This window comes from Vidua macroura, chromosome 5 (assembly GCF_024509145.1).
Source record: "Vidua macroura isolate BioBank_ID:100142 chromosome 5, ASM2450914v1, whole genome shotgun sequence".
Lineage (NCBI taxonomy): Eukaryota > Metazoa > Chordata > Aves > Passeriformes > Viduidae > Vidua > Vidua macroura.
In genome coordinates, this window is record NC_071575.1 from 35189196 (window position 1) to 35202343 (window position 13148).

A 13148-nucleotide genomic window follows, 5' to 3' on the forward strand; every position below is an offset into this window, starting at 1 on the left:
TCACTTCCACAATTTATTTGGCCTCTTTATTAGCTCCATGAAGGACATCTGGATCATTCCCTAGTTTGTAGAATTTTCTTTTTTTATTTTGAAAACAGCATAATCTTGACATACATCTCTTTGTATGCCTCATGTCAGTGACAAAGAGCTACACAGTGTTAATGTCCTCTGTAACAGTTTGTCATGTGCATTTGGAACTACTTTTTGATGCAATATTAAAAGTATTCTCTGTATTGAAGATAAAGATTTGATGCATATAAGGTAAAGGTTATGAAGGCTGCTTAAAAGTTTTGGTATTATGTCAAGAAAACTCCTTTTTCATACTTTCTTCAATGCCTGGATGAGCAACAGTGCTTGAATGGATACTGAAAATTTGGGCTGGATATGCATTTGGTAGGTTCATGTTCTGAAAAGCAGGTCACTATGTGTAAAACTGAACTGGCAGCCTGGAGTGGAAATGTTAAAGCCTAAATAAATAAAACAGGGCTGTTAGAGTAATGAAAAATAAACTGTTTTAATATTTTGCTTTGCATACTAACAGGCAATTAACTTTCCTTGACTCATGATGTGAAAAGTTATTGAGAGACAGATACTTTGCTTTGGTAACAGTCTGACAGTTGGGAAGAATGTTTTTCTTGACAGTTGATTAGGGGTTAAATGAGCTGAATAAAATTGGTAATTTTTGCTTCTTTCCTCACTTAGTATAACAGCTATTATATGAAGCATTTTTCTTTACATTAGTTGTAATGACTGACTTTAACTAATTACTCTGTTGAAAGAACTGGTTTTGATGACAAAGATGTCTTCTTGGGATTCTTAACAGCTGCAAAAATGGTGCATATAGAACCTGCAATACCTTCTTCCTGCTGTCTCTTTCCCCCATAGTTTAAGCACTTATTTAATGATCTTTAGTCTACAAGAGGTTTAATTTTATGGTCATCTTAGAAGTAGCACTTGGATGTAGCTTAAAATATACCATCTCTCTCCGAAGAAAAACTTAAACCCCAGGTTTAGCACAATTGTCTGGAAGAATACTGATGTGTAGGCAACTACTTGGGAGTTTTTGTCATGGTCATGTTTTGATAGAGGATGATGTTTTTTGAGGCAAATAATCAGGCTCCTGGGTAAACAAGGTAATAGTGCTTCATCTGCAACAGAGGTGGAGAATTCATCTACTGTAGCGCTGCTGGCTGTGACTGTCTTACTGATGAAAGCAGCTTTTCACAGCCCCTCAAAACGTGCTGTGCTATTTCACTTGTGACACTTGAAAGTATGTGATTGTGTGAAAATCCTGGAGTGAATTGTCTTTTCAAAATTTTAGATCAAAAGAGAAATGCCAGAACATCAACAGGAAATAAAACATTTTTATTGAATATCTGTGTAATATGTATGTTATTTTAACGACAACTGGAAAACTCTACTGTGGGGATTCACTACACAAAGTGAAACAAAATATAAACCACCTCATCAAAAATGAAGGTAAAATACGGCTAAAGTTGTCAGCTCGCGGGCCACGAGCGATATGGCAGGATAAAACACCCCAAACATTTCTACAAGATACAGAGAAAACCCACACAGAGAAACACTCAAGCAGGCAGTAAATATACACAAAGGCAACTAGGATCTTTCTACAGCATCAGATTCTAATACTTCACACAGCTTTGTCAGAAAGGTACATGTGGCTTCTTTGAGGATGAAAAATGTCATCTTGGTCACATGGCAGGTTCAGTCTCTGAGAATCTTTGTACCTTACAAACCAATTCTAGGGTGACGTTCAGTCTGGCAGTGTAGGAAGAGAAAGCATTAAGAATAGCTTAACACAGTAAGTCAGTCCTGGCACTTGGAACCTGCAGCTATCCTGAATGAGTAACTGAAAGCTGGAGACCATGAAGCTCCTAGGCTGGAAAGCTGACTGTCTATTTCTTCTCTTTGGTGGGGTTTGGTCCTTAAGGATAAGATTTTAAGATATTCCAGCTTGATGCTTTGCATGTATGTGCCTGTTTCTGTCAGAAAATGTCTCGCTTGTGTTTTTTCTATGTTTCATGTAAAAAAGAAACAAAATGGGTCTTGCTATTCTCACTTTTGGAGGTGGGGAGAGATACAGGCTTTTACTCTCCTCCCAGTACTTAACTGCTGCTTTTACCCTCAAAGTACTGAAAAACAGAGATGCTTGGCCATCCCTGCACTGACCTCTGAGACTGTCACACCTCTCCCAGAAGCAGAGCCTTGAGGGAGGCTGTGGAATTTAGTTCGCAGTGCACAGTTCTCCAACTACATTCATCTTTGTTAGACACAGAAGATTGATAAGAACATTAATGGTTAATTCTCATGCCTCTCTCCAAAAGCAATAGCATTTCCACATTTCTAGGGTAATTTGCATTGCTGAAAATAATGAACTCTTCAAAAGCATTATAAATATATTCACAGCTTGGAAAGATAAGTGAGGGGCCTCCAAGGACAGTACATGAGCTAGAGGTGATGCCCTGAATGACTTGATGAGATGGTACAGCGGAGGTGCCATGCTGGGGAGCTGTAAGATGACTTTACGGGAAAGCAGCAGGGGCGAGGGGGCTTGGAAATGTAGAGTATTGCACAGGGCTTGACAAAATGCTGTGTGGTCAACCCATTCACTAGAGCATCCTTGTCCCCTGCATAGCTTTCCAGTTCTACATTGGTCCGTAACAACTGGAACTGCTTGTGCTATGCGTTCCTTCGGCAGTGCAGTAGAAGGGAATGGCAGTATTATTACAATATCACTACGGAATAAATTGATTGCTATCCACTGAGAAAACTACATTTCTAAGCACACACGGCAGTCACAGTGATACACAGAGCAGTCTTTCAAGACTCTTATGGAATGACTAATAGCTTCATAATAGTGCCATTTACTACATAATAACATTTAAAACATTTAAAAACTCCTCCTGAAACGAGCATCTAGTATACAGAAGAGGTTGCTTCAGTTTTCTAGAACTTGTTCTTTGTTTTCACTTTTTTTTAAAGGACAAATTAAAACTTAAGTATAAAGAGTATATAAAAGGTCACTAGCTGTTCTCTTTTGGCTTACTTTGAAGTGCATTTAGAACTATGGCTAAAATTTGTCATCTTCTGATGGGATTACAATACTGTCTGTTTACCACGAAACTATTTTGTATAATAAACTCACACGGCTGTGTCTAAAAAATATTCTGCATTCCTTCTAATCTGAGTTAGTATCATAAAATATTTTGTTACAAAGTCTAATGTGCAAACTCATAATTATAATATGAAATCGTGGATGGAATTCACAGTATGCAAATTTTGTATAAAGGTGATAATGGAGAGCTACTCTTGTTTTCATGGCAGCATTTTACTACAGCTGCATTTCCCTCTTCCCCTTCCCTGCACTTCTGCAGTGATCTGTCTTCATATGTTAGATGAAATTGTTGCCTCCTGTGGAACTGCTTCCTCAACTTTGAATCTAAAGCCATTTCAGTCTTCAGTCTGTTATGTGTTTGCTTTGGAATATATACAAAAAAATTATATCCTGGCTTCTGGCTACATCTCCATGAGGTCAGCCATGGAACTGCTCAGATCATGCTAAGTTGCCTGTGAAAGAAGTCTACCCAATTGGATTTGCCCCTCTAAGATTCACTGTGGACGTGAAATGTGCTATTAGGATGGTGCAGTTGAAAGCTCAGATTTAAGTTGTCCTTTAAGATGTAAGTGTAACACTACTAGTGCCTTACAAGTTGGATATTTTTTTTCTGGAATGCAGACGATACAATAGTTACCCTATGATATAGTATCAGCTCTCCTATATCTCAGTCAATTTACATAATTTAAAATAGAACATCTTATTAAAAACATCTAGATATACACAGATTAGGAAACGCTTACAACATACAAATACACAAACTAGAAATAAATTCTCAGCATACTGATGTATATATACAACTGTGTGATACAATAAATAATTTCTGTCATGCTCTATCTACACATCATATTGCTTAAAAGAAGAGTAGATCTGGGGCGGGCAGTGGTGAAATGAAGCGCCTTTAAAAGGCTCTCTACATTTAAGTTTGTGCAAATTAAAATGGGAATTTTAAAGTACAACTGATCTGTGTCAGGAACACATGGCTGGAAATGAAAGGACCCATATTACTGAGGTATTTACAGATACTGGCTAAAGAGCACTATGTGGGCAAATGCAGAAAGGCTTCTTCGTCTTTTTCTTTTTCTTCTTCATAATTTAATTTAATTTAATTTAACTTAATTTAATTTACTTCTTGACTGCCAGCATGGCATCTACCTCCTCCTCGGGCTGTAGGGTGTGCCACTGTGCAATGGGCCGCCGGGGGTTGGCCAGCATGTCTGACCAGTGCCGCAGCTCCGCGCCGGTGCTGTTGTAGCCCACAAAGACTTTCCCGATGGCATCGTTCTTGCCAATCTTGTCATAGTCCAAAACAGTCACAACAATTTGTACTTTCTGTAATGAAACAGAGAAAGAGCAGTGAGCATGACAATATGAATGTGGGGACAGCCAGCCATGGAGAAGTCACGAAGGGGGACGTGTGTGACAGCTGGAGTAGATTATCCTAATGAGGAGCAAATTCAAACTTTTGTTTTTGCATCTTGTGGGCCTTCCAAATAAAAACAGGTTTACAACCTCCCTGTTAGCTTGAAACTTGGCCCCCTTGCATTAAGTAGCTTCATATGGGAAGTCGAGGCTGATTGTTTTTCCTTTAACAAATTAAGAACTTACTACTACAACTACTACACCTTAAGTTAATTCAAAAGTTGTGCAATTTTACACACTCTTATTTTTTAAATAAATAAGTTAACAACTAAAGTTCAGAAATGGCTCTATGTTTGCAATGCTGTATTCTGTTCTGTTAGTTGCTCTTCTACTTCTTAGCAAATCTGACCCATCCATCCAGTATGCTAGTCAGGTATTTTCAGATAAATTCAGAAGATAGCCTTTATGGTTACTATACATGTACACACACACACACACACACACACACACACACACAAAAGTGTGTTCTCATCTCTATGCACAAGTGTGTGCACTTGTGTGCATGTACAAGCACTTATGTATACTGTGTATATTCTGTGTATTTACAGAGAAATCTAGAAAACAGTCTGGTTGCTTAAGGGAGTTGGAATGGATGTATCAACCCCTGGTGTTTCAGGGCTCTGACACACTGGCACAACCTATGACTGAGCTGATGCTGGAGTACCACTTCTGTAGGAATGGTGACCTCTGGAGAACAGGGTTAAACAGGTCCCACATGGTCTGTGTGAGTCCATCTGTCACAGCTCATAGACAATTTTCCATCCATTTAGGCTGGGGCACACTGGGAGGTGTTTGAGCCAGGCATTTATGTTTCTAGTTGTGTGCACATACAACATTCCTCTCTTTCAGGTCTTTAGTATTTGTCAGAAGAGCATAAACAGCTATTCCTTTCGTGGAGTGGTGTTCTGTCGCAACAGCACTTGAGACTTCCATTCTTATTTTACGAAACTATAAACACTTCTCCTTATAGAGCTTTATTTTTAATGATGAGCATACAGTTATTTTCCTGATTCCAGTGTCAGCTTCCTGAATAGAAGGAAGAAACGCCCTGAAACACATTTCCAGAAAAACCCTCTATTCTCTAGAATTAGGTTTTTAAATTTAAAGCTTTAAATATATCTACAATCTGGACCTCTTACTGGAATGATTAATTTCAGGGCTTGTAATAGGATTATCTTCTAGAAGCAGTGTCGCTGTCGAGCAGGATGGGAACAGAGAACTCCAGATCAGAAGGCAAAGAAAATGAGCTCTGATTTATTTCAAATACACCGCTCTCTATATAGAGAACATCGAGAAGACTAATTTCATTGGTCTTAGAGTAAAAACATGTCACACCATTGGTGTGCAGTGAATGATGCACAGTGGCAGAGCATATCTATAAACAATGTGAATAACAAGATAGATTAGAGAATTATTCACATTCTTTCCCAACTGTTTCCCAGGCTCTTGCCTGGTTAGAAAACCTTTCTCTTTCTCTCTGACTGAGCTGAGAATATCCACAAAGCAGTAAGACCAGGGTCTTGAGGTTTATTTTATGAAGTCCATTTCCTTACAGGATTGTACAGTTCACTGAGCCAGAGATGATTCCAGCAGGCACTTAAGTATTTATATAGTTGCTGATGACAAAAGTATATATCAAACTCAAGATTTTCCCTCCCCAGAGCACTCATGATAAAAGGCAATATTCTGACGCAAGTATTTATAGATGCCAGAATTACATTTCAGTGTTGCTGTTTGCAATATACTCACTTTTAATGGTACCTCCCCAAATGAACATTTATATTTTAGATACATGGTACACTCACAGATATAAAAAGTAAGCATGAGACTATTTTTTTGCACTACAAAAAAATGCTTGCCTGCTGTACCTAGAAGCTTGGGGATAGTTATTACTATATATTTTTTAAAATGTTAATCATAAGACAAAAATGAGCACTGTAAATGAAGGATCCTTTTCCTTGCTCTACAAAGATGTAAAGAACAGCCAGCTCAGATAATTAACTTGGAGATCATTCTCCCCTCCTAATCTCTGGACTAAACCTACAGAGAAATGTGAGCATCCCTTTGCCTTTGTACCACATATTAAAGGAGCAGCTGCATGGTAAAACCCAAGAGGTGCTAGTAGAAAGAACTGCCTCTCCTAATAAACACTTGGATTAGCAGTTTCCATGGTGTGATTAAGCCCTTTGGACTGAGAGGGCCTGTAGATACCCCTGCTTACAAACGCTGTCTGTTTTGCATATGGCAAAACACGTGCCTGATCTGCCAATAGCAACAGGATTTGACTTCCCGGTGGTGCTCTCCCATTACTCTTGAAGACATCACTTTCTTTCTCTTAAGAGCCAGAACCCATAGTCACTGTAAAATTCTTGAAAATGTTAACATTTGGCTCCTTTAAAATTACACAGATGTACTGCTATTGACCTGCTTTCCCTCCATGACCACTCTTTATTCTCCAACAATCAAGAAACTCATATAACTATTATTTTTTGACAGTGAATGTTTGCTTAATGACTTTTATATGAATAGCACAGGTCACAATGATTCCTACCATAGTAAGTCTAAATAACATTTAAAATTAGTTTTTCTAATGCTGAAATCACTTCAATATCCATCATGGAGTAGACTAAATGTAGTCTTTTATAACTAACTCAAAATACATTGGCAAATGACCGAAGTCCATAATTGCAGATTTAAAATCAGAGCTATATAGTGGGGTAGATAGCTAAAAGGTAATTCTAATAAACTTATTTAAAACAAAAAGAAAGGCAAAAATTTAAACCTCTAAAGCACAATACTTTTAAAATCAACTACATGCACCTCAAAAAATTACTTTGAATTAGAAGGCAAAATGGTCAAGTACAAAAAATGTGCCATGCCATGCCAAAGCTTTGATAGGGTAATTTAGAGGTAACCATTCCAGCTCCTCAGTCCTATCCCTATTTGTAAATCAAGACACTCATTGCCTAAACTGCCACTTGATTTGATTCATCTCTTTTTGCCTCTGGGTCTTTGATCCTTGTTGTGAAATCTTTGACAAGCACACAGACCAGCTTTCATTAAAATCAAAAGAAATTAGCCCCCACTGAATTTCCCACTTCTTGATTCCTAGAATCCACAGACACCTGTACATGCAGTAGGGCACAAAGAAATTCTAAATGGACTAGTCATACATCCAAGTCACTGTGCCCATGCTTCACCTTGTCTAGTTTTAATAACTTTGTTAGTACCAAGTCAATAAAATTCAAGCTACTTGAAAGGTAGGCCTTGGCTCCTGGGCTTCTCTCCAGCCCAAGTTGCTATCAAAATCCAAGATACACAATGTGAAAACCCATACCATGCTCTCATCTAATGAAGAAGGAGCTCCAAGTTTTGTCCAAGCAATTTAAACACATTAAAACTTTCAAACTACAAGTTTAAAAGCATGGCACCTAATTTATACCATGATGGCTCTTACAATCCACAAAAGGATATATTCCCAGATGTTTTAAATTATAGTTATTTAAACCGGGAGGCCCCTGAAAGGACCCTTTCCCCACTCAGCTCCACCCAGAAAAGCTGTTTTATTGCTTAACATCTCCATAGTGCTGGGGCTCCATGGTCAGGTGGGAAGCCTACATGCAGTTCTTTTCCCATATGCTTTCTGAGATGGTTAAAAAAAAACTTCTCTCTTCAGATAAAAGACAGTTAACATTAAAAGAAGTTTATTCTCTCTCATGAGAGATGGTTTGCCTCCCAGTAGCTCAAAGATAGGCAACTGAGTCCCTGAAAATGCTTTGTCCTGGTATTTCCCACTGCTACTGTGGGTGACTTCCATCTCACTGTGTTGACTTCTGAAACCCTTTATTTTAGGTAATGAGCTCTGGGAGAAACATCTGGACAACTGCTGTAGCTCTCCTGAGGCACTAAGAGAAGAGGTACTGTAGTACTGACCCCTGAGATTCTCAAATGCCTTTTCACTGAAAAAGTTTTCAAAGTGTACTGGATAATTGAAAAAAAGTTGTGTATGAATTAGGTGTTGTACTTTAAAGGGGTGCTGCAGTTCTTTCAAAAAAACGGGCAAATAAATAAATGCATAAGGAACACAAATTTATCTGATAATGCCAATTTATTATTTTAAATAATTTAGGGAAATAGGTTATATATGGCTTTTCTTTTATCTGTACACTTTTTTTGCTGGCACATTCCTTCCCTATCTCCCTGTGGATTTTTTTTCCCCAAATCCATTTCTGTTAACAGAAAATGTCAGTTATCCATTTCTCACTGATGAATCAAATCTTCCTAAGTACTTCACATTTCATCATTTCCCTCTTGAAGCAGTCACACTCATCTAATGTAGCACAGGGCTGGCACCTAGGTGCTAATGAAGGCATACACATGTGATAATTAACAAGATTCCTGTTAAATATTTATAAGGGCTGAGAAATGGAATACAGAGGAAAGACAAAATACTGTTTGACATTACCTGAATTTGCTCGAATGGTACTTCAAAGCTGAAAGACTCATTGTAGTAGGGATTCAGAGTGTTCTTTTTAATAGTAGTCTTTTTCTTCTTCAGCCTCTTACCATTCTGCATCAGATGGATCTTCACATAGGGATCTAAGCATTCAAGAGAAGAGGTAGAGCTAAGGAGGAGAGTTCAATGTGTTTTCTACAAATTTTAATCCCATAGATGTAGGAGTAGATTAAAAAAAAAAACAAAACCAGACAACATTCACAGCTCGTATCTAAAGAAGTTCTTGATTTCTACTATAGAAAAACTCCTGTATGATTGTGAAGTATTCTTGATGGGAAAAGGTACAAAATATTTATTGCCTTATCTCCTTAACATCATGAGGATGGAGTAAATTCCACCTGACTTTGTTCCACAGCTTATTAACCATCCTGCAAGCATTTCTTAACAATGGTTTGTGGGGTGATTTTCCCAAGACCTGTGAGTGCTGCCAAATGCACACAGCAGGTACAGAGCTGGCATGGCCTTATGCTCTACAACCACCTGGCAACTATTCCCATCACTCCTTGGGCAGGTGCTGCGCTGTGGCTCTCCTGTCCTCTGACCTCCCTGGTGAGCTGTGACTGACAGGGTCCAGCAGGGTCCAGCACTGCCTGGCAGGAAAGGGCTCTGTCCCTTCAATACCAGCCCTCTGCCTCAGTGCTGCACACAGCCAGAGTCCATGGGGGCCACAGAGCTGGTATAAATTACAGACTGGCTTTGCCATTCTCTATTGAATTCCCACAGTCATTTCAAACAGCTTCTGGTGGCAAAGGAATGGAACTCATTTGGTACCTAATCAGGTGTTCCTTGTGTGAGCAAAACTTTCCTGCACATTACAGCACTGATGAGGTATCTTGGTGATGGTAATTTCAATGGAAGCTTCGCCTGCTTAAAAGAATAGCACTGTGACATTACAAGAGCCATGTGGCTGTCTGGAGAGTGGATTAACATTCTTCCATGGAGCTGGTAATTGGAAGTACCCTCACTGAGTTAAACTATTTTACTGTTTAGGCTTACCACAAAGCAACATTTGAGGCATCTCAAGCTCATACTTTTCAACAGCCTGTATGGTACTGTCACCAAAATTTGGGTAGGTACCTCTCTGGCTTTAGGCAGCTGAACTGTGATGTAGATCAAGGCAAGCTTCCCTTGCATGAGCTGGTCAGAGCTATATAAAATGCCTGCCAGATGTAAGTCACGTGCAGCATAACTAAGAGAGCCTGAATAATGCAAACTATCAAAGGAGAGAGCTTCTCCTTTCCCTCCTGAGAAAAGGCTGGGGCTACAGAATAAGGACAAATGAACACTGCACTTAATATGAGCAAACCATGCTTTATGATTCTGCAATGAAATTAATTTTTGGAAGAGTAATTGCACTCTTCTACAGTCAAAATATGCCTTTCTCTGGAAGACCTGAGTGTTCAGGACAGTTAAGCTACTGCAGTCACTTGACCACAGTCTACAGTTCCTATGAAAGAAACCTCATTTTGGTAATAGATTCAAGACAGCAGTCAAGGGTATCAAAAGATCCAATGGCTGTGAGAAGGAATTAGGGAAATTCTAACTTAGGAATAGGCCTATTTTAGACATATTTTAGAAGTAAGATGGAAACAGCTGGAGTAGCTTCTCCAGCGGTGAACTCTGTTACAGAGGGTTAAGACTCCTGCCTCAAAAGAATCAAAGTTCAAACAAAAATTAAATTGGGGTAGGTTTATGCTTCAGGTAAGATGGGATAGTAAGGGTTCCATGTGGCTGCACAATTTATGAATTAAGGAGTATCATGTGAAGAGCAAAATGCTAGCAAAAAGCCAACAGAGGTCTATTTCTTTTTTAATACTGAGTTCAACATCACTGCACACAGGGTTTTGAAGATGGAAAGGAGGTGAATCTGGACTGGTTCTGGACTAATCAACATTAGCTGGTACTTGAGAAAAGCCATCATTTTCCCTGATGGTCCATGCAGAATGCAAACTGTGCTAACTTCAAAATGATGGTTTAGGTATACCTAATACATACTAAGAAAGTTTAGTAGTCAATGAGTCAGTGGTAAAGTGTTAAGAAATGAGAATGAGGTAAGATGCTGTAAAAATATAATTTGAGTCACTAGACTGGAAGGCTAAACAGTACAGTAATATATTATTATTATGGGTATTAGAACGGAATAATTTATTAAAATAAATGGAAGTGATATAAGCCAATTCTTTGCCTTTGCACAGACAATATACACAGGTTTGATGATTATTCATATGTCCTTAAGGAACTGTACAGTAAGATTTATAAAGGGATGCAGAAATATTCCTATATTGATAACAAAATCCATATTTTGGAGAAGAATATTTTTAAACTAGAAATCAATGTACATGAATGCTTCTACATCTGTGAGTATATTCACTTTAATTATTTGCTTCTACTGACTTTCTATAGTTTCTGTCTTCATGCTTGTATTAGAACAAAACTTGACCTAGACAACTCACAGCCATGGGATAAGACCCACAAGACACATTTCTGTCGTTTCCTTTTCATGTCCTGATCAGTTTCTTCTGTTTGTCAGTCTGGGGAGTTGAGTTAGGCTCAAATGCCATTTGTTTAGTAGGAAGGACCCAGTGGTGCCACTGTAGTGCAGAACTGAGTGGCAGAGGTACCAAATGGAGCACAGAATGGGGCATAACACAATAAAATAATCCAATTTTCTTTCATGTGAGGGTAGAATTGTCATGCTAATCCAAACAGAACTTAACTGAAACCATGTTCCTTCTTTTCTTGTCTCACAGGAAAGTATTATACAAGTTTACTCATCACAAACATTTAAAATCAGAACAGGGTGTCCAGTTCAAGTAAGTGGACCCTTAGAGATTTTGGCTGAGTTTATCCTCCTTAGATGATACATCCACTTCCTTGTTTTTGAAGTATCCTGATCCTAACTAATTCTACCCTCTCCTCATTCTTCTATGTCCATATATGAGCCCCTCCACCACTGCACTATCTTCAGTTACATTCTCCCATGTTCCACAACGTTAACTCCCTCAACTCCCCAGTAATCTATTTGCTTGCACTCTATACAAAAAACCTGATACCTAAGCACAGACTTTCTTGTGACTTCATGAATAAATCTCTGAAAAAGATAAATTCTCTTCCACTAAGTAACAGAAGATGAACTGCTTGGAATCAATTAGTGGAAGAAGAGATGATAATCAAGAGAAAGCAGAACTTCTGGGAAGTGCCAGTCTCCAGTGATTTTTGTGAGATAAGGTTTAGTGCTAATGGAAATGTCTTTCCTCTCTACTTGCAACATAACCTCAGTGCTGGCCCCATTAGTCATTCTGAGTAATACTTTAACATGTAAATAGTCTCACTGAAGAACTGAGACTAGTAAGGATGACAGAACTGATATTACAGCCCTGCAATGATAAATTGCCTGTTAAATACCTAGCTTGGTCATAAAGGGCAATGCCAATGAAAATAAGTATTTCTCTTTATGTACCCTGGATAGTTATCTGATTCCAGAGTAAGTATCTATCTTTAGTTAAATAGATTGCACCCCAGAATATTAATTTCTCTCCATGGATAAACATCACAATATTTTTAGCCAGTTTGATTCCTTTCAAGTAAACAGGGTTATAGAATCACATTACATTCACAGGTATCTGTGGATGGATCACACCCATCTATCTGTAAGAAAAGATGTTGCACCCACTCTGCTGAAGGAGACAGAATAGCTTTGTGTCCCTTGCTTAATAATCCATTTTAACCAGTGTGTGGGACTAAATAAAATTGTGCTATTTATTCCCTCACTAACAGTCTACCCAGGAATGCTAAAATGATGTACAGTTCACAACTAATTGTACATTGTGGATCTCACAGTAATGTCTCAATGGAGGCTAGTTGAACTGCTTTTAAAGCATGGAGAGGACCAGCTGACACATTTTGTTTTCCTGAAGTTTGCAGTAAGATGCCAATACATTATTTAATAAGTAATTGCCATGGTATATAATACCAAGATTTCTACAGTAATCTGGACCACGAGGCATAGATATATAGATATTTATATATATATATATATATATACACACACACACAACTGGAACTCTCTTAAAA

The 13148-nt window shown here is 38.4% G+C and overlaps 1 protein-coding gene across 4 annotated transcripts in view; it reads right to left on the bottom strand.

Annotated features, from left to right (window-relative positions):
• Nucleotides 1–1344: 1344 nt before the first annotated feature.
• The window catches only part of SYT1 (synaptotagmin 1), a 334147-nt gene continuing 322343 nt past the window's right edge, over nucleotides 1345–13148 (bottom strand). For all 4 annotated transcript variants that reach the window (XM_053978182.1, XM_053978183.1, XM_053978180.1 and 1 more), the window contains 2 exons: nucleotides 9024–9157; nucleotides 1345–4468 (listed from right to left, as the gene is read on the bottom strand). In XM_053978182.1, coding sequence (XP_053834157.1) covers nucleotides 4262–4468; nucleotides 9024–9157 — 341 coding nt within the window. In that variant the 3' untranslated portion in view covers nucleotides 1345–4261. The remainder of the gene's footprint in view (nucleotides 4469–9023; nucleotides 9158–13148) is intronic.